General features: G+C 42.9%; 2 protein-coding genes across 6 annotated transcripts; both read right to left on the bottom strand.

Moving 5' to 3' along the window:
• Positions 1-1,602: 1,602 nt before the first annotated feature.
• On the bottom strand, positions 1,603-20,025 carry LOC136103705 (L-lactate dehydrogenase B chain-like). Of its 5 annotated transcripts, none has more exons than XM_071815967.1 (8): positions 19,909-20,025; positions 8,182-8,313; positions 6,770-6,887; positions 6,166-6,339; positions 4,263-4,436; positions 3,547-3,664; positions 2,581-2,704; positions 1,603-1,925 (listed from the first exon to the last, which is right to left on the bottom strand). In XM_071815967.1, the coding sequence occupies exons 1-8, from the start codon at positions 20,008-20,010 to the stop codon at positions 1,758-1,760; spliced, it is 1,110 nt and encodes a 369-aa protein (XP_071672068.1). In that variant the 5' UTR covers positions 20,011-20,025; the 3' UTR covers positions 1,603-1,757. The 5 variants fall into 5 exon arrangements, with proteins under 5 accessions (XP_071672068.1, XP_065698149.1, XP_071672077.1 ...); XM_065842077.2 differs by lacking the exon at positions 19,909-20,025 and adding an exon at positions 9,777-9,882; XM_071815976.1 differs by lacking the exon at positions 19,909-20,025 and adding an exon at positions 9,116-9,133.
• Positions 11,676-20,303, bottom strand: LOC136106295 (L-lactate dehydrogenase B chain). Its single transcript, XM_065846573.2, has 8 exons — positions 20,164-20,303; positions 19,075-19,206; positions 17,069-17,186; positions 16,448-16,621; positions 14,451-14,624; positions 13,735-13,852; positions 12,788-12,911; positions 11,676-12,025 (listed from the first exon to the last, which is right to left on the bottom strand). The coding sequence occupies exons 2-8, from the start codon at positions 19,198-19,200 to the stop codon at positions 11,858-11,860; spliced, it is 1,002 nt and encodes a 333-aa protein (XP_065702645.1). The 5' UTR covers positions 19,201-19,206; positions 20,164-20,303; the 3' UTR covers positions 11,676-11,857.
• Positions 20,304-20,367: the final 64 nt, after the last annotated feature.

Genomic DNA, 20,367 nt, shown 5'->3' with positions numbered 1-20,367 from the left:
TCTCCCTCAAAGTAGAAGCTGGAATTGTGAGGCTGCTGATGTGCTAAGGAAGGTGCTTAATCATACAAACCAGTGTCCTTGCCTTATTCCTCCAGTTCTGTGCTTCATCTGTATCCACCCTCTTCTACAACAGACCACACTTCGTAGTTTTCACTAGCTCATTTGTTGCTCATTGTCTAGGCGCAAGTCTTGTACTGTTGTTGAGTCTTACGATTACCAAAAACACCTCTGCAGGCTCAGAGGGAACTGAAGGAGTAGCTGACAGACACTAGCTGGTGGTATTTTCCCAGCTCAAGCACTGATTACCATGTTCAAGATGGCCTAACCTACTTTGGGTCTCAGTTTGCTGAGAACAGAACAAGGTATGACCCTACATTTTAATGGGTAAGGAATTCACACTGATGCAATCAGGGACAAAACCCAGTTTTATTGTAGCTAAGTGGTCTTTAAAAAAAGTAAGATTCACTGTCAGAAAGGAAAAGGGCCCATGCTTTGTCCTCTAAGACAACTGATGCCTCTTCATGCACACCAGTCTCAAGAATCCTGCAAGATAACATCCCACAACACAGCTTTGAATTATTTCATTAACTGAGAACAGTGTAAGAACAAAGCAAGGAAGAACTGTGTGAGGTACACAGCTAGATGTGCTCAGGTGAAAATTGCTAATGAGTATGTCCTGCAAAGAGCAGCAGCTTACGCCATTTATCTAATGACAGCTGATCACTAATAGTTCTTAGCAAGAACTTCAGCTCATCCATCCTGGTGTGGAAATCATCTACACTCCGTTATGAAAGCAGAGACGATAATTTTCCTTCTCGTAACAAACGAAACAAGACTCACAGACCCCTGAATTATGATACATGGATTTGATATTGTTTATCCCCTGCACATTTAGGTTGAGCAGTTCTAGGCACACCAAGCACGTACTGTCTATTTTATACTTAATATTACCATAAGCGATTAAGAAATAAAACTGTGGGGCTTTTTTTATCTGCTCCCTCCTCCGCCCTCAGTGTGTAAGCATTTGTGAATCAATAATGCTGAGAGAATAAATGCCCCATTTAACTTGTTCTATGAACAAGAATACCATAGGACTCCAGTCTTAAGAAAAAAAAAAAAAAACAAAACACAAACTCTTGGATTTTGGTAATCAAGTAGGAAAGAACTTTGTTTGCTCTAAACATTATGAAAACTAGACACCAGTAACAGCCAAATAACTGAATCCAGGAGAGAGAAGGGTCTACAAGACCATTTTTCCAGGCCAGTGGAATCTTAACGCTGGCATTTTTGGCAGGTGACCCAGACGTAAATCCCCATTCAATTTCCTCTACACATCAGGTATAAAAATACAAACTCCTATATCAGAAACAAGTCTGGGAATCAACTACACTCAGTCAGCTTCTGGATTGAAAATTAATCTATCCTACAGAAAATGCTTTCATTAAGACTGTGTTAATGAAATCCCACCACAGGCCATTCCTACATTATTTCTGAACTTTTAAAAGGACGTGTGTGTCCATGTAGTCTGTGGCAAACATTAATATAGAATGCTAGAGTAAGCTCATTTAAATAGTGAAAATAAGTCACTAGGACAACAAAACATGCCTGAAAGTTGCTTTATTTGTTCATCAGGTCTGTGCATTACAAAGCTCAGCCTGGAAGAGCATTAAACATTAACCACAGAGATGTACAGTGATAAACCCCACATTTGCATACAACACACTTTTTACCTATTACTGGAAGTTAACATTCATGAGTTACAGATCTTTGATATCTTTCTGGATGTTCCACAGCGTCTCTGCGCTCTTCTTCAGCTGAGCCACCTCATCATCCTTCAGCTTTGGGTTGATGACACTGGTCAATCCAGCAGCGCTTAGGACAGAAGGAAGGCTCAAGAAGACATCATTCTCAATGCCATACATACCCTGCCACAAACAAGAGAGATCATTCAGACATGAACCCATCACCCTACATCTGCTTTTAGTTTGTACAGCAGGAACCTTCTGAGACCAGAGCTCCAGACTATCCTTTTGCAACCTGCAGAAATTTTTCAGTCACTGTGTATTTGGAAAACAAAGAGTACAGAGCTGTTTCAGACCTAGTGATTGGTAATACTACGATGGCTGATTTCAGAAACCCCAGCCCGAAACCCCTCGCTTTTATTTAAATATAGCAAGTGGCTGATAGAATTCAAAGACACAGGATTATGGCAGATCTGTTTTACTACTACAGGGAGCAGCAAGTTCAGGCTGCTCAGAGTCCTTTCTGCATAGGCTGGTTGCAGCCAGTTACACTGTCTATACAAAAGACACAACTCTCTTCCCAGCACCTTTGCTAGGGAAAGGTTCATGGATTGCAGCTGGGCCTTCATGAAGCATTCCATTTTTGCACTAAAATTTCCTTTTAATGAATCTGCATGCCACACGTAGCAAACTTCACACAAGGGTACTACAACACTGAGTAAATTCAAAGTAGTATTTTACAAAGCTTCGTTTGTTCAGCACCTTGCTAACTGAGACTACTTAGCTTTTCAATAATAGCAAAATGAACCAGAGCATCCAATTAGCCACCACTTCCTACCTTGAACAGTGTTGAGACTGAGTGAACCCGGTACAAGTCCTTCAGGATGGTCTCACAGAGGTTAGCAACACTAAGGCCAATAGCCCAGTTTGTGTAGCCTTTAAGTTTGATTACCTCGTAGGCACTAGGGAAATAGTGAAATACAGTTGCATTAAGATGTCTTCAAGACACTGTATGAATACCAAATCTTAAGATGAGTGAATGTTTCCCCATTGAAAGAAACAGCTGAAACTCCTGTGCTACATTACAAGTTCTGGAATTAAAACAAAGTAAGATTTATCTAATTCACCATTAAAGGATAAAGCAGAAAATCTGTGTTATCCCATATCTACAATAAAAAAGCTATGTTAATCGAAAAATAGCTTCCATCTATGGACATTTCTTAGTGTTAAGTGGAAAAACCACGACCTACAGAGGAAAGAGTTCTCTATTCAAGTCAGCAGCACAAGTACTCCTAGGGCATGCGGCATAGCTATACATTGAGTCAAAACTGTACACTATTTACACACAAATCCTAACTTTGAACCAACATCTAGGTACACTTTGTACCAGTATAGTCCTTATTTCATAAGGGACACAAGTGATTTAGCGACATATATAGTTACCTCTACACAAATTTTCCTAAATTCATGAACAAAGTTTTCCCCAAATCAACTCCAACACCCTGCTCACAGAAATCTACTACCTTTTTCGAGAGTCCTGTGCCCTCTGAACTAAGTTAACCATTTAAGAAGCTACTTGTGAGAAAACAAGTACACACAGCTCTAACACTGCAGTACTGAAGTGTGTATGTTACACAGTAAGTTGTCTCACTGCAGGATAATAAAGCTTACACCCTGAAAGCCTGCATTTCTGTGTTTAAACCACTAGTGGCACTTACTCATGCAACCCTCTAAATTCAAGGGCATGAATCTGCAGCAGAGTGGAACTGCAGCTATTTTCAGCACCACACCTTATTCACTGTACCTGTCAACCACTTGCTTGTGGACTTCCTTCCAGTTCTCGCTGTCTTTGTCAGTCCCCATGGCAGGATTCAGCTCCTTGAGAGGAACACCTGCCACATTAACTCCACTCCAGACGGCCACTGTAACAGAGAAAGAACTTCAGGTTCAATATCACTTTCCGACGACGACTCTTTATGTCTAACTGGAAATACATAAACTGAATTAAGACAAATAACCATCATTGATGTCAAAAGCTTTTAAGACCATCTTCTCTTAAATTTCATGGAGGAAAGTCACAAAATAAGGTAAGGGATGATTTTGTTAGCCTGAAACTTCATCACTAGCTTTTTCCTACTACCTGTAACAAGCTCTACCATTGACCTAACAAAAGCTAATACTGCTTTCAAAAGAGAACTATGCTAGAGACTATGTCATGGTACTTCAAAAAATGAAAAAAAAACAGAAGTAGCATACCATATCATACCATTTAGGACACAGCTTTATCAAAACTGGCCTTTTCAGTTCAGGATTTAATCATACAACCACAATCACTTCTATTAAAAACGTGTAGGTAGACTTCCTGGATTTGCCTCAACTCCAATCTCCATAAAAATACAGCAAGGTGCTAGTTAGTCAAGCTCAGCTTCATCTGTTTTTTCAGAATTTTTTAACACCCATTAGGCCTCAACCTCCAACACTGGACTGCTTATTCCCAAGAAGGTCGGAACTGCTCCTCACCACTAGAATCACCATGCTCTCCCAGGATCCAGCCATGGCAGCTATCTGGGTGGATACCAAGTCTCTCAGACATCAGGTAGCGAAATCTGGCTGTGTCCAGATTGCAGCCACTTCCAATCACACGGTGTTTTGGCAGGCCACTCAGCTTCCATGTCACATAGGTTAATATATCCACTGCAAAGAAGAACGTGCAGAGTAAATGAAACCCTTCCCATCACCTAAGAATGCTCCAACAATTACTGTCATCTGTCAGAGGGCTCAACACAGATGGGTTCGTTAGTCACAGTATTTTAGGTCTGACTTCTTAAAATTTAGCACATGTCTAGCTACTATTTAAAAAAAAAAAAAATGAGGAAGGTCTTTGGAGATTGGGATCCTACCAGCTAAATCCCTAGAGCATCCAGAATTGGGACCAAACTATTCATATAGATAAAATGTTCAAGCAGTTTCCTGAAGTAGTGTTACCTTCTACTTCACTGTAAGAGGTAAACAATTGAAAACAAAACATGTGTGAGATTTACATACTGTTTCTACTTGTTAACTACTTCAGGTTCATTTCCTAGGCAGATTTGGGCATTAAACACTAGTTAACTCTGCAGCATGAAAAGACAGATAAGCTCCATGCTTTGGCTGAATGTGGCTCTAAAAATACAGTTTTATTAAAAATCAAACCCAAGTTGGGGCAGAGAGAGAAGTCGTGAGCAGACAGAAAAACTCCCATCCAAAGGAACAATAATAAAGAGGCTGCAACAATTAATTATGGCTCCAAAACTCTCAAAAGACAGCCAGTCTCAGGAGGGAATATATCTCTCTCTACAGATCTGAAACACACCATTTGCTCTGCTAAGACACCAAAAGTACATCACCACCTTCCAAAGAGCTCACAGTAACTTCTGCTATCTAAGACTAGTGGACAAAATTGCACACATTGAGAAAACAAAGCATTTTAGAAGTACTGCTGAAAAAGCAACTTGCAATACTCCTTCTGCAGCTGCTCTACCAGAGGGAAGTCTATTGTTCGAATTCAGCCCTGCTAGAACAGGAACAGTTTCATTTTTGACTTGTATTTTTAGGTAAGTGTTTAAAATTGCTCCAAGTTATTATACTTGCACAGTTGCCACTTGCTCACTATACTAATCTTCAGTAGTACTAATTGTACACCTAACTATTCAAGCACCAGCCAAGTTGACAGCTTTATATGCACTGTTTTGACTTTGCCAAGTTACCTTTGGAAAAAAAAGCAGTGTCACTTCATTGTTCTATAGTAATGACTTTGCTCAGATGCTGAATCAGGCAAAGACAGCCCTACAGAGACATCCTACAGAGCATATCAGCATAAGCGTCCAAATATCCAAGCCGTTCCATGCAATGAGATGTTTGCAAGGGAGCACACAAATACGTGTCATCAGTTATAACAAAGTCTTTTGTGATCCAAGTGAACTAGGTAGCACAGTTAGCCTTCCTCGCCACCGCAAGATTCAGCACACAAATACTTTTTCCTGAAAACACAGACAAAACTATAGGGCAAGTTCAGCATCCCCAAAAACGGCCACATCATATCTAAACACAAGAGTCATGATTTACAAACAACTTAAAAGCAAAGTAGACGTCTCCTTTAGATGTAAAAGTTTTAAAGTACCCACTGCTTAAGCCAAGATATGTGAAGAAGTGAAATATTTACCACGAGGCATGCTTTTGTAATATGGACACCATAATAAGCTCTGAGTAAAGACAGCAGCAGAAAATACAGAATGTTTGCTTGCATTCAACTGCTAGCAGCTAGATGGCAGACATCCACACAGACAAAGCTATTCCCTTTCAATATTCCATTGGTATTTGAGATTTCTAAACCAAAACACTAGTTCTCTAACAAATAGGAGTTGTAAATAAAAGACCCCCTTACCTGGATTGGAAACCACCAGGAAGATACAGTTGGGGCTATGTTTTACAATCTGAGGAATGATCGATTTGAAGACATCCACATTCCTCTGAACCAGGTTGAGACGACTCTCGCCTTCTTGCTGACGAACTCCTGCAGTTACTATCACAATCTTGGAGTTGGCTGTGACAGCGTAGTCTGCAACATAAGACAAGGAATGTTTTTAAAATAGACACCACTCATTTCAACAGCATTGTGGTCATACAGCTATAATGGGTAGCTTCTCTACTCTGCATACATTCAAACCAAAAAAACATGGAGACATCAAGATTAAAGCCAGCACCATCTCTCACATTGTCCTGATATGGCAAGACGTGGGTCTTGAGAGTACATTCAACCCCTCTGAATCTCATTTCCACTATCCATAAAATAACATTTCTTCTAAAAAGAGATGCTAGATTTTCATTCAGATCAGTTAAGAGACACTCCCATTGTTACGGTGTTCATCTCAACTCTCACCCCAATTGATCAACTTTAGCCTTTCAATACCAAATCCCTAGAGTTTTTGATTGAACAACGAACACTACTGTTATGCAAATTCAGAATACCAGACTAAACTGAGGATCACCTTTGCCTGCCACAATCTTGCGAGTGTGAAGGAACACAGTCCCATGCTGTAGATCCATCATTTCTCCTTTCAGTCTGTCTTCCATAACATCAACCAGAGCAAGCTCATCACAAAGACCCTGAAGAAAATAAAATCTGGAGTTTTCAATGGAGTACACTATTAGTAGCAGTTAACTTGCATTTTAGCTCTGCCCCTGAGTTGAGCTCAGTCTTGAACTACTTCAGAGTTGTAACAAACCCCCTAAATATATCCAGCAAAAAACAGGCCTCGTTTAAATATTTAAATAGCTAATACAACACAGATCTATCAAGGAAGTATTCTTCTCTAACATTACTTCAACCAATTCACTTCACAAAAAAAAACCCAGAATGGGTAGTAGTAGTAGCAAGAGAAAACAAATCCTTTACCCAATTCTTCTCTGCTGGAAGGACTACAGAATATTTACTTTGCAGAACAGATTTAGCCAATGTATTCCTGTTTTCTACCAAGGTTAAGTTGGGAGATAGTGTGTCATATGATCTCAGAACAGGAAAACAGTGAAATATGGAGGCAGAAAAAAAAGGCCTTCTGCTATTATATAAACTTTTACTGCCTTTTGACAGAAGTGTTTACTACCATTGCAATTTCTACTCCACTGAACAACCTATCATTCAGTAAATTAACCAAATTACTATTTCTCTGTATTTTCCTAGGTATCTGCACCCCATTTGAAAGCAGTTCAGCCATTTTTATGCTATTGAAAATACTTCTGCAAGCAAGCTGCTTAGTTTGCTTTTATGTAAAAATGTAAAACTCCTTTACTTATAGAGCTTCAAAAACTATTTGTTACTTTCGCATCAGTCCTTAGTTTCATTGGGGTTTTTTCTTACTATTTTTTCCTTGCTTACAAGGCTCATTGATATCAGCAAGGGAAACCCTTAATTTTGTAATGATTAAAACTGCAGTACTTTAAAGCATGCATCCTCGAGGTAACAGGTAGAGAAAGGATCATCTCCAAATAAAATGTAGCTTTTTTAGTAGAACATGCAAGATTTCTGATCTCCTTGAGAGCTAAACTGCCCCTGCAAGTAGACAGGGTATAATCTGTTGATGCCTTCTTTAAAAAAAAAAAAAAAAATCTGCAACTCCCAATTGTCTTTTCAAAAACAGCATGAGAAGAATCATTTAAGTCATCGACGATAGTCTCTGAAAGCAGAGTACAAGAGTTCCTGATTGCATAATAAGCCTTTGCTTTGCTCAAAGACTGCAACATAAGATTTTCCAAAATAACCCAGAAACCAGTAACAGAAGTCAAAACCGCCTCTAAGTCCAGCCCTGTATTTTTAGCAAGTTTTCCACCATTTGCTAGGACAAACAGGCCATGCAGCAAACTACAGCAGTGGGAATATTAACACCATGTCCTTGAGCCGTACCTTCCCAAGAATGCTGATAGCAGAGGCCATCCCAACCTGTCCACTCCCCACAATAGATATCTTGTTGTTTGGGACTTTGATTCCTGCAGTAAGGGGGGTCATCAGCTTCTCCTTGACAGTAGCCATCGTATTCTGCACAGACACATAGATTTAGTTGAAATTAGGCTACTGTGAATCAAGACGCACATTCTGAAACTCAGAGGTCACCTACTATGGATGGAAACATGCTGATGGAAGGGCTGCAGCCGCTGCTGAGGGCAGTTCATAGAAAGCAGCACAGAGGTACGCTGCCCTTGTTCACAGGGCTCCTTCCATCTCACCAGTTAAAAGCACACCCCTCCTCGGCCATAGGGCTCTGCCTCCTAGCATTTGCTGATGCCCAGCAAGGGGCTGAGTGGGCACAGAGATTATTTTGGCAGCACATAACTGAACACCCTCTGTTCGCAGTTTTCAGAGCCTCCCTGCAGAAGGCAGAAACACCTTCTGTGTTAATGGCTCTTTGGCATTCACCTTCTTTCCGAGCGCCCATCAGGCCTCCGGGCTGTAGAACTGGTAGCCAAGCCACCAACCAGTTTGGGAGCAGGGAGCCTGCTGGGGCTTCCCCGGCTCGTGTCCATTTGGCCCCAAAGCTCCAGTCGCTCACCCCACCGAGCCCTGCGCGCTGCCCCCGACCTTCCCCTTCCCGCACATCCCTCCCTCCCTCCCTCCCTCCCCCTCAAGCCGGGAGTTCCGCCCCCACCGCGGCAGCCGCAGACCGGACGGGGCCGCCATACGGCACAGGAGGTCTCGCAGCGGGTTTCTGCGCAGGGCCGGGGGCAGAGCCAGGAGCTGCCATTCCAGACGAACCCGCAGGAACCGCATCCCGACTCCGGCCACCGGCCTGCGCAGCCCACCGCTGCCGGGACCGACCTCCAACGCCCCCCACCCCAGACACCATCCGACCGCCACGCAGGGATGCTCGGCCCCGGGAGATGGCGTCCAGCCTCGGGAGGAGGGAGCTGCCGGGGGAAGGATGGGCTGGGCGACCCTCCAGCATCCACCCGTCAGCATCACTTTAAAATTCTGATACGTAGGACCTTCAGACTGAGCCCCTGGAAAGTGAATGGAGTTTTGTGCCTTGTTAAAGTACATCCACTGCTGTAAGTTAGAATATATCACTCCTCTTTCAGTTATCCTATGGAACAGATTAACTGAAAATCAGGTATACAATTTGCCAGTGTTGCTCAGCAGAAAAGTGATTTGTTGAAATTCCTGCAGGATCAATGCATGTGAAATACGAAATGCTACGTTTTTCCTAAACCGGTAAAAAAAGAGGAAAAATAAGAAACGGCACACATTTAATTTCACGGGGGAAGGGAGGGGGGGCAAGGAAAAAACCTTAAGTTGTCACACGTGATTCCCTCTCAGAAGGGAAAATGGTGGATTCCAGAGGCCTCGCAAGTTGGCCACTGCGTTAAATGTGACAAGGCAGAGTCTGGCCCTGCCTGAGACTATGGCTACTTCTTTTCTGTTGATGTGCTCAGTTTAACGTTTTATGGATCACCACACTCTGTTTCAAAGGCAGTGCTTCCCACAGTGCCCAGAACGTCACCTACCCGCTCGGGTTGATGCCCCAGACCCCAACGGATGTTCAGTAAAAACTACAGTTGATAACGGCAGCGGGCTCCAATTATAGCCTGCGTGACACCGAGCTGTGGCCATTTATGGTAGTAGCCAGAAACTTCTCTCAACCGAGGCGTCTGATTGGTCAAGGGCCCTGTCAGTCGACCAAGGAGCGAGTGCATGACCATAGCAGAGCCTGGGCCTGGAAGTCCCTGTTGCTCTGGGGCGGAGGCGAGCGGGGAAGAGGGCGAGGTGGGAATAATGCATCTGAAACGGTGCAGAAAGCGTGTCCTACTTGTGTCTGTCCCATCATTTTCCCAAACCACATGAAAGCAGATAGGATTTCCTTGCTGCTGCTTTTTTTTTTTTTTTTTTCCCACAACACCAATTAAACCGGCTTAGAAACAGAAAGCTCACTTGAAAACCTCTGTGAATGCGGCTCCTTCCCACAACAAGACATTGATGGTCTGATGATGGCCATAGACCTAAGGCAATACAGATCACAAAAAATTTTACCTAGGAAGGGAAGGAGCCCCCTAGGGCTGCAAGAACACGGGACAGAGGCCTGGTGGCAAGAAAACATATGGCAAAAGGTGATGATCTTCTGTCACTGTGTCAGACCTGGGAGATCAGGTCATCAGCTGCAGGATGAATATGCTCATTATTTCACATGGCTGTGATGGAGACAGAATAATTAGTTGTCCAGTTCTTCAAAATACAGAGAGCTGTATTTATCTGCTGAAAATAATGCAGTGCCAATGCACACACAGTGCTTGCAGATGCTGAGTTAAATGCTGGCCCACCTATACTTTAATTCTGTGCTTATTTATCTGGAATTGCCATTCAAATGGAAAATACATCACACAATAAAGAAAAATGATCTTGGAGTGACACTTCTGGGAGCTTCTTTTACCCCAGTTTCATTGGAAGGAATGATTCCTTATTTTTGGCCTTGGACCTAGTTTCTATTTAATTTTTGTTTAAAGATTACACAGATGACACATTCATAATAGTTAGCCACTTTATAATGGAAGCACATGACTCACCCTTATTATTATTACATATACCTATTGCATATTAATTTGTTTTTACTGCTTGGTTGACGCATTAAAGATAAATTATTTACATAACCCCCACCTTCTGCCAGAAGTCCACCTTTGGTATTGGACTCTTCATCAGGAGTCTCTAGTGGTACCTGGTGATCTTTGTAGCCTGGTGCCCACCCCCAGCATCAGCTTCTTGACCTAATTCCCTAGGCATGCATATTGTCATTTTGTGCTGCTACTCAGCTGAAGTCATGTAGGTCTTTCTTCATTTAGTGAAAGATTCCACTTTCCCAGCTTGCAAGGCAAGGACATCCCGCTACGCCTCATGTCCAGTCTCCATAGAGCTATTGTTTCTCTATTAGGTTTCTGTTACATTATGCCTGGTCTTGCTACATTAGGCCTAGGCATTCCTACAATATTTTTGTTCCTCTTATCACCAGTAACAGTCAAAGAATTGAATCCAGGAGAGAGAAGGGTGCACAGGACTATTTTTCTAGGCCACTGATTTACAGAATCTAAACACTGGCATTTTTGGCAGGTGACCCAGAGGTAAATCCCCATTCAATTTCCTCTACACATCAGGTATAAAAATACAAACTCCTATATCAGAAACAAGTCTGGGAATCAACTACACTCAGTCAGCTTCTGGATTGAAAATTAATCTATCCTACAGAAAATGCTTTCATCAAGACTGTGTTAATGAAATCCCACCACAGGCCATTCCTACATTATTTCTGAACTTTTAAAAGGACATGTGTGTCCATGTAGTCTGTGGCAAACATTAATATAGAATGCTAGAGTAAGCTCATTTAAATAGTGAAAATAAGTCACTAGGACAACAAAACATGCCTGAAAGTCACTTTATTTGTTCATAAGGTTTGTGCGTTACAGTAAGCGTAAGTTTAGCTAGTGTGGACAAAGCTCAGTCTGGAAGAGCATTAAATGTTAACCATAGAGATGTACAGTGATAAACCCCACATTTGCATACAACACACTTTTATCTATTACTGGAAGTTAACATTCATGAGTTACAGATCTTGGAGATCTTTCTGGATGTTCCACAGTGTCTCTGCACTCTTCTTCAGCTGAGCCACCTCATCATCCTTCAGCTTTGGGTTGATGACACTGGTCAGTCCAGCAGCGCTTAGGACAGAAGGAAGGCTCAAGAAGACATCATTCTCAACGCCATACATACCCTGCCACAAACAAGAGAGATCATTCAGACATGAACCCATCACCCTACATCTGCTTTTAGTTTGTACAGCAGGAACCCTCTGAGAGCAGATTTCCAGACTATCATTTTGCAACCTGCAGAAATTTTTCAGGTGCTATGTATTTGGAAAACAGAGTACAGAGCTGTTTCAGACCTAGTGATTGGCAATCCTAAGATGGATGATTTCAGAAACCCCAGCCCCAAACCCCTCACTTTTATTTAAATACAGCAAGTGGCTGACAGAATTCAAAGACATAGGATTATGGCAGATCTATTTTACTACTAGAGGGAGCAGCAAGTTCAGCCTGCTCAGAGTCCTTGCTGCACCAGAGGTGATACAGCTGGCACAGGCTGGATGCGGACAGTTACACTAGCTATACAAAGGACACAACTCACTTCCCAGCACCTTTGCTAGGGAAAGGTTCATGGAACTGCAGCCAGACCTTCATGAAACTTGCTATTTTTGCACTGAAACTTCCTTTTAATGAATCTGCATGTCACACATGGCAAACTTCACACAAAGGTACTACAACATTGGGTACAGAGAACAATTTTCAGCTCCATACTAGCAAGAAGGGTACGCTAAGAGGTCAGACTAGAAAATGTTGCAATAGTAAGCTCCCACTTTAAATTCAAAGCAGTACTTACAAAGCTTTGTTTGTTCAGCACCTTGCTAATTGAGACCACTTCTCTTTTCAATAATAGCAAAATGAACCAGAGCATCCAATTAGCCACCACTTCTTACCTTTAAGAGTGTTGAGACTGAGTGAACCCGGTACAAGTTCTTCAGCATGGTCTCACAAAGGTCAGCAACACTAAGGCCAATAGCCCAGTTTGTGTATCCCTTAAGTTTGATTACTTCATAGGCACTAGAGAAATAGTGAAATACAGTTGCATTAAGATGTCTTCAAGACACTCTATGAATGCCAAGTCTTAAGGTGAGTTAATGCTTCCCCATGGAAAAAAAAAAAAAAAACACTGCAACTCCTGTGATACATTACAATATTTGGAATTAAAACAGAGTTATGTATTTCACCATTAAAGGTTAAAGACTGAAGTCTACATTATCCTGTACATACAATAAAGAAGCCCTAGTACTTGAAAAACAGCTTCCTGAGAACAGTTCTTAGTATTAAGCAGAAAAATCAACTCCTACACTGGAATGAGTTCTCTATTCAAGTCAGTGGCACAACTATTCTGAGTGCATTTGGAATAAGTAAACAGTTAGAATCAAAACCATATGCTAACTACACACAAATCTGCACACACTTTGTACCAGCGTAGTCCTTATTTCACTCGCATACAAGTGATTTAGTGACATGTATGGTTACCTCTACACAAATTTTCCTAAATTCATGAACAAAGTTTTCCCCAAATCAACTCCAACACCCTGCTCACAGAAATCTACTACCTTTTTCGAGAGTCCTGTGCCCTCTGAACTAAGTTAACCATTTAAGAAGCTACTTGTGAGAAAAAAAGTACACACAGCTCTAACACTGCAGTACTGAAGTGTGTATGTTACACAGTAAGTTGTCTCACTGCAGGATAATAAAGCTTACACCCTGAAAGCCTGCATTTCTGTGTTTAAACCACTAGTGGCACTTACTCATGCAACCCTCTAAATTCAAGGGCATGAATCTGCAGCAGAGTGGAACTGCAGCTATTTTCAGCACCACACCTTATTCACTGTACCTGTCAACCACTTGCTTGTGGACTTCCTTCCAGTTCTCGCTGTCTTTGTCAGTCCCCATGGCAGGATTCAGCTCCTTGAGAGGAACACCTGCCACATTAACTCCACTCCAGACGGCCACTGTAACAGAGAGAGAACTTCAGGTTCAATATCACTTTCTGATGACGACTCTTTATGTCTAACTGGAAATACATAAACTGAATTAAGACAAATAACCATCATTGATGCCAAAAGCTTTTAAGACCATCTTCTCTTAAATTTCATGGAGGAAAGTCACAAAATAAGGTAAGGGATGATTTTGTTAGCCTGAAACTTCATCACTAGCTTTTTCCTACTACCTGTAACAAGCTCTACCATTGACCTAACAAAAGCTAATACTGCTTTCAAAAGAGAACTATGCTAGAGACTATGTCATGGTACTTCAAAAAATGAAAAAAAAACAGAAGTAGCATACCATATCATACCATTTAGGACACAGCTTTATCAAAACTGGCCTTTTCAGTTCAGGATTTAATCATACAACCACAATCACTTCTATTAAAAATGTGTAGGTAGACTTCCTGGATTTGCCTCAACTCCAATCTCCATAAAAATACAGCAAGGTGCTAGTTAGTCAAGCTCAGCTTCATCTGTTTTTTCAGAATTTTGTAACACCCATTAGGCCTCAACCTCCAACACTGGACTGCTTATTCCCAAGAAGGTCGGAACTGCTCCTCACCACTAGAATCACCATGTTCTCCCAGGATCCAGCCATGGCAGCTATCTGGGTGGATACCAAGTCTCTCAGACATCAGGTAGCGAAATCTGGCTGTGTCCAGATTGCAGCCACTTCCAATCACACGGTGTTTTGGCAGGCCACTCAGCTTCCATGTCACATAGGTTAATATATCCACTGCAAAGAAGAACGTGCAGAGTAAATGAAACCCTTCCCATCACCCAAGAATACTCCAACAATTACTTTGCTGTCATCTGTCAGAGGGCGCAACACAGATGGGCTCGTTAGTCACAGTATTTTAGGTCTGACTACTTAAAATTTAGCACATGTCTAGCTACTATTAAAAAAAATAACGGGGAAGGTCTTTGGAGATTGGGATCCTACCAGCTAAATCCCTAGAGCATCCAGAATTGGGACCAAACTATTCATATAGATAAAACGTTCAAACAGTTTCCTGAAGTAGTGTTACCTTCTACTTCACTGTAAGAGGTAAAGCAATTGAAAACAAAACGTGTGAAATTTACATACTGTTTCTACTTGTTAACTGCTTCAGGTTCATTTCTTAGGCAGATTTGTGTATTAAGCAGTTTCTGCACTAGTTCAGACCACAGCACGAAAAGACAGATAAGCTCCATGCTTTGGCTGAATGTGGCTCTAAAAATACAGTTTTTTTAAAAATCAAACCCAGGTTGGGGCAGAGAGAAGTATGTGAGCAGACAGGAAAATTCCCATCCAAAGGAACAATAATAAACAGGCTGCAGTAATTAATTATGACTCCAAAATTCTCAAAAGCCAGCCAGTTCTCAGGAGGGAGCTAAGGCACCATAAACATGTCACCCCAGTACAGGTCACATCCTGCAGGTACAAATGGCATGTTCGTCCGGCACAGTTACCCCACAGCTTCATCTGATGAGTTCCTGCCAGGACCAGAGCAATCTGTACAGAATACCTCCCTATCAAACAGCTACATCTGCTCTGGATAATCTGGCTTTCCAGTCAGAGGCTGAGACACACACCCACACCTTCCAAGCGCTGCTTTGTCATTGTCTTCCTACAGCAGGGCTTTCTACTCAGGACAGGCTGCAGACAGTGCTACTTGAACCAGAGCCCAGACAGATCCAGGCAAGTGTCACAGGGAAGGACATCAAGGTCACAAACCAACACAAATGCAGCAAACACCCCAAGGTCCCTTCAAAAGGGCTCACAGTAACTTCCACTATTAAGACTAGTGGACAAAATTGCACACATTGAGAAAACAAAGCATTTTAAAAGTACTGCTGAAAAAGCAACAGGCAATACTCCTTCTGCAGCTGCTCTACCAGAGGGAAGTCTATTGTTCGATTTCAGCCCTGCTAGAACAGGAACAGTTTCATCTTTGACTTGCATTTTTAGGTAAGTGTTTAAAATTGCTCCAAGTTATTATAGTTGCACAGTTGCCACTTGCTCACTTGCTCTTCAGTAGTACTAATTGTATACCTAACTATTCAAGCACCAGCAAGGGAGCACACAAATACATGTCATCAGTTATAACAAGGTCTTTTGTGATCCAAGTGAACTACGTAGCACGGTTAGCCTTCCACAAGATTCAGCATGCAAATACTTTTTCCTGAAAATATAGACAAGACTATACGGCAAGTTCAGCATCCCCAAAAACGGTCACATATCTAAACACAAGAGTCATGATTTATAAACAACTTAAAAGCAAAGTAGATGTCTCCTTTAGAAGTTTTAAAGTACCCACTGCTTAAGCCAAGATATGTGAAGAAGTGAAATATTTACCATGAGGAATGCTTTTGTAATATGGACACCATAAGAAGCTCCGAATAAAGACAGCAGCAGAAAACACAGAATTTTGGTTGCATTCAACTGCTAGCAGCTAGATGGCAGACATCCACACAGATAAAGCTATTCGCTTTCAATATTCCATTGGTATTTGAGATTTCTAAACCAAAACACTAGTTCTCTAACAAATAGGAGTTGTAAATAAAAGACCCCCTTACCTGGATTGGAAACCACCAGGATGGTGCAGTTGGGGCTATACTTTACAATCTGAGGAATGATGAATTTGAAGACATTCACGTTCCTCTGAACCAGGTTGAGACGACTCTCGCCCTCTTGCTGACGAACTCCTGCAGTTACTACCACAATCTTGGAGTTGGCTGTGACAGCATAGTCTGCAACACAAGACAGGGAATGTTTTTAAAATAGACACCACTCATTTCAACAACATTGTGGTCATACAGCTATAACGGGTAGCTTCTCTACTCTGCATACATTCAACCCAAAAAAACATGGAGACATCAAGATTAAAGCCAGCACCATCTCTCACATTGTCCTGATATAGCAAGATGTGGGTCTTAAGAGTACATTCAACCCCTCTGAATCTCATTTCCACTATCCATAAAATAACATTTCTTCTAAAAAGAGATGCTAGATTTTCATTCAGATCAGTTAAGAGACACTCCCATTGTTACAGTGTTCATCTGAACTCTCACCCCAGTTCATCAACTTCAGCTTTTCAATGCCAAATCCTTGGAGTTTCTGTGATTACCCAACTAAGAACTCTCCTGTTATGCAAATCCAGAATACCAGGACTAAATTAAAAAAAAAAAAAGAGTCACCTTTGTCTGCCACAATCTTGTGAGTATGAAGGAACAAGCTTCCATGCTGTAGATCCATCATTTCCCCTTTCAGTTTGTCTTCCAAAACATCAACCAGAGCAAGCTCATCACAAAGACCCTGAAGAAAATAAAATTTGAAGCTTTCAATGGAGTACACTATTAGTAGCAATTAACTTGCATTTTAGAGCTACCCCTGAGTTCTGCTGTACTCCATTTTGAAGGAACATGCTACACATCCAAAAGTATCTCTTCTCCAAAGGTTAACTAGTAGGACATGGCTGTCTTGATGTTGTGAGGCATCTTGGAGTAATAAAGTCAGAGGTGAGGTAAGTTCAGTACAGGTTCATAGACTCGTTCAGATTTTGTGTGCACAGCTAAGCCTTGCCTTGTAAGACATTTCAGAATTTAGTTATTTCCTTAGGGGAAAAAGTTGTATCTTTCAGAGTTGTAACAAACCCCCTAAATATATCCAGCAAAAAACAGGCCTCATTTAAATATTTAAATACCTAATACAACGCAGATCTATCAAGGAAGCATTCTCTTGTAACACAACTTCAACCAATTCACTTCATCAAAAAAACTCAGAATGGGAACAGACTGTGTTTTTCCTCAATACTAAAATAGTAGCAAGAGAAAACAAATTCTTTACCCAACTCTTCACGACTAGAGCAACTACATAATATTTACTTTGCAGAACAGATTTAAGCATGTAGACTTCAGTAAGGCCTTTGACACTGTACCCTACAGCATTCTCCTGGAGAAGCTGGCAGCTCATGGCCTGGGTGGGTGTACTCTGCGATGGATAAAGAACTGGCTGGATGGCCGCGCCCAAAGAGTTGTGGCAAATAGAGCCAAATCCAGTTAGCAGCCAGTCATGAGGTGTGTTCCCCAGGCCTCAGTATTCAGGCCATCCTTTATCAATGGTGTGGATGAGGGGATTGAGTGTACCCTGTTACTTTCACATCAGTACTTAGTTTCATTGGGGCCTTTTCTTACTGGCAAGTTTTTCCTTGCTCACAAGGCTCATGAATATCAGCAAGGGAAAACCCTTAATTTTTTAATGATTAAAACTCCAGTACTTTAAAACATGCATCCTCAAGGCAATAGGTAGAGGAATGATCATCTCCAAAAGCAAGATTTTTGATCTCACTATGACCTATTTAAGATCTGCACCTGCAAGCAGGTATTATCTGCTTATGCCTTCTTTTTTAAAAAGATCTGCAACTCCCCATTGTCTTTCCAAAAAGAGCATCAGAGGAATCAAATTTAACTCATTCACAACAGTCTGCTAAAGCAAAGTGCAAAGTACAAGAGCTACTGATTGCATAATAAGCCTTTGCTCAAAGACTGCAACATGAGATTTGCCAAAATAACCCAGAAACAGGAAAAGTCAAAATAACCTGTAAGTCAGCCCTGTATTTTTAGTTTTTAGAAAACTAGCTAAAACCTGTCTGGAAACAAAGTCATACAACCAAGCAATAAGGGCTTAGGAGAAAAAAGGCCTGCTAAAGGGGATAGCAGTATTTTCACTTATTACAGCACACATGCATTTTAAGAGTCAAATGCAAACATGCACAGTTCTGATTCCTACCCCACACTTCACATGGATTTCTGCTGTTCACATTCTTTGCCCATCAGAGCCCCCCCACCAAGCAAACTCCAGCTTTGTTGCGGAAAAATAAAAAAATTAACAAGACCAAGAAGAGCCTGGCAGTGGCAGCAGAGCCATTGCTTACTATATTTGCAAGCAGCCTGCAAAATAGCTCTAATTAAGGAGAGATTTATCACTAAGCACTGATGGAAAGGTGAGAGAACAAGGAGAAACTGAATGAGGAAGCCAGCCTTGCATGAACAGTGTAGGTCATTGCGTGCTTGCACAGAATGCAAATAATTCATCTGTGCATTCCTGAACTAACCTACTGAAGTTCCCACCATTTGCTAAAAGAAACAGGCTGTGCAGCAAATTACAGCAGTGGGAATATTAGCACCATGTCCTTGAGCCATACCTTTCCAAGGACGCTGATAGCACAGGCCATCCCAACCTGTCCAACCCCCACAATAGTTATCTTGTTGTTTGGGACTGTGATTCCTGCAGCAATGGGGGTCATCAGCTTCTCCTTGAGAGTAGCCATCGTGTTCTGCAAAGACAGACACAACGATTTGGTTGAAATCAGGTTACTGTGAATCAAAACGTGCACACTCTGAAACTCAGAGGTCACCTACTACGGATGGAAACGTGCTGATCGAAGGGCTGCAGTCGCAGTTCATAGAAGGCAGCACAGAGGCACACTGCCCTTGTTCACAGGGCTCCTTCCACCCCACCAGTTAAAAGCGCACCCCTCCTCGGCCATAGGGCTCTGCCTCCTGGCATTTGCTGATGCCCAGCGAGGGGCTGAATGGGCACAGAGATTATTTTGGTAGCACATAACTGAACACCCTCTGTTCGCAGTTTTCAGAGCCTCCCTGCAGAAGGCAGAAACACCTTCTGTGTTAATGGCTCTTTGGCATTCACCTTCTTTCCGAGCGCCCATCAGGCCTCCGGGCTGTAGAACTGGTAGCCAAGCCACCAACCAGTTTGGGAGCAGGGAGCCTGCTGGGGCTTCCCCGGCTCGTGTCCATTTGGCCCCGAAGCTCCCGTCGCTCACCCCACCGAGCCCTGCGCGCTGCCCCCGACCTTCTCCTTCCCGCACATCCCTCCCTCCCTCCCCCTCAAGCCGGGAGTTCCGCTCCCACCGCGGCAGCCGCAGACCGGACGGGGCCGCCATACGGAACACGAGGTCCCGCAGCGGGTTTTTGCGCAGGGCCGGGGGCAGAGCCAGGAGCTGCCATCCCAGACGAACCCGCAGGAACCGCATCCCGGCTCCGGCCACCGGCCTGCGCAGCCCACCGCTGCCGGGACCGACCTCCAATGCCCCCCGCCCCAGACACCATCCGACCGCCATGCAGAGATGCTCGGCCCCGGGGGATGGCGTCCAGCCTCAGGAGGACAGAGCCGCCGGGGGAAGGATGGGCTGGGCGACCCTCCAGCATCCATCATCCCGCAGACAAGACCCGAATACCCCCGCCGGCGCCAGCTCCGCGCTCTCTCTACCTACCAATAAGGTTGAAAGCGGAGAGAGGCGAGTGAAGGACTACCGATACTGTTCGGGACTCCAGCAATGAGGGCTGCGCAGCGGAAGAGGCGGGTTCCGCGGGCAGGGCCGGGCCTGGCCGCCCCCCGCCGCGGTCTCCTGGGCGTTCCCCGGCTCCACGCGGAAGGTGGCGGTCACTGCACTCAATCCCCGCCAAGGACGGAGACT

The sequence above is a fragment of the Patagioenas fasciata genome, chromosome 1, assembly GCF_037038585.1.
Source record: "Patagioenas fasciata isolate bPatFas1 chromosome 1, bPatFas1.hap1, whole genome shotgun sequence".
Lineage (NCBI taxonomy): Eukaryota > Metazoa > Chordata > Aves > Columbiformes > Columbidae > Patagioenas > Patagioenas fasciata.
This window is presented reverse-complemented; position numbering and strand designations above follow the sequence as displayed.

Excerpts from the sequence above, each read along its gene's own strand:
- LOC136106295 (XM_065846573.2), bottom strand. The coding sequence starts at position 19,200 with ATGGCTACTCTCAAGGAGAAGCTGATGACCCCCATTGCTGCAGGAATC. Across the intron at positions 13,853-14,450 it reads AGAACATGGTGATTCTAGTG|TGGCCGTCTGGAGTGGAGTT; the intron begins GTGAGGAGCAGT and ends TCTCTGTTACAG. Across the intron at positions 12,026-12,787 it reads CAGTCTCAACACTCTTAAAG|GGTATGTATGGCGTTGAGAA; the intron begins GTAAGAAGTGGT and ends TGTTTGTGGCAG.
- LOC136103705 (XM_071815967.1), bottom strand. The coding sequence starts at position 20,010 with ATGGCGGTCGGATGGTGTCTGGGGCGGGGGGCATTGGAGGTCGGTCCC. Across the intron at positions 6,340-6,769 it reads CAAGATTGTGGCAGGCAAAG|ACTACGCTGTCACAGCCAAC; the intron begins GTGATCCTCAGT and ends CTTATGTTGCAG. Across the intron at positions 4,437-6,165 it reads CCTGGTGGTTTCCAATCCAG|TGGATATATTAACCTATGTG; the intron begins GTAAGGGGGTCT and ends TCTTCTTTGCAG.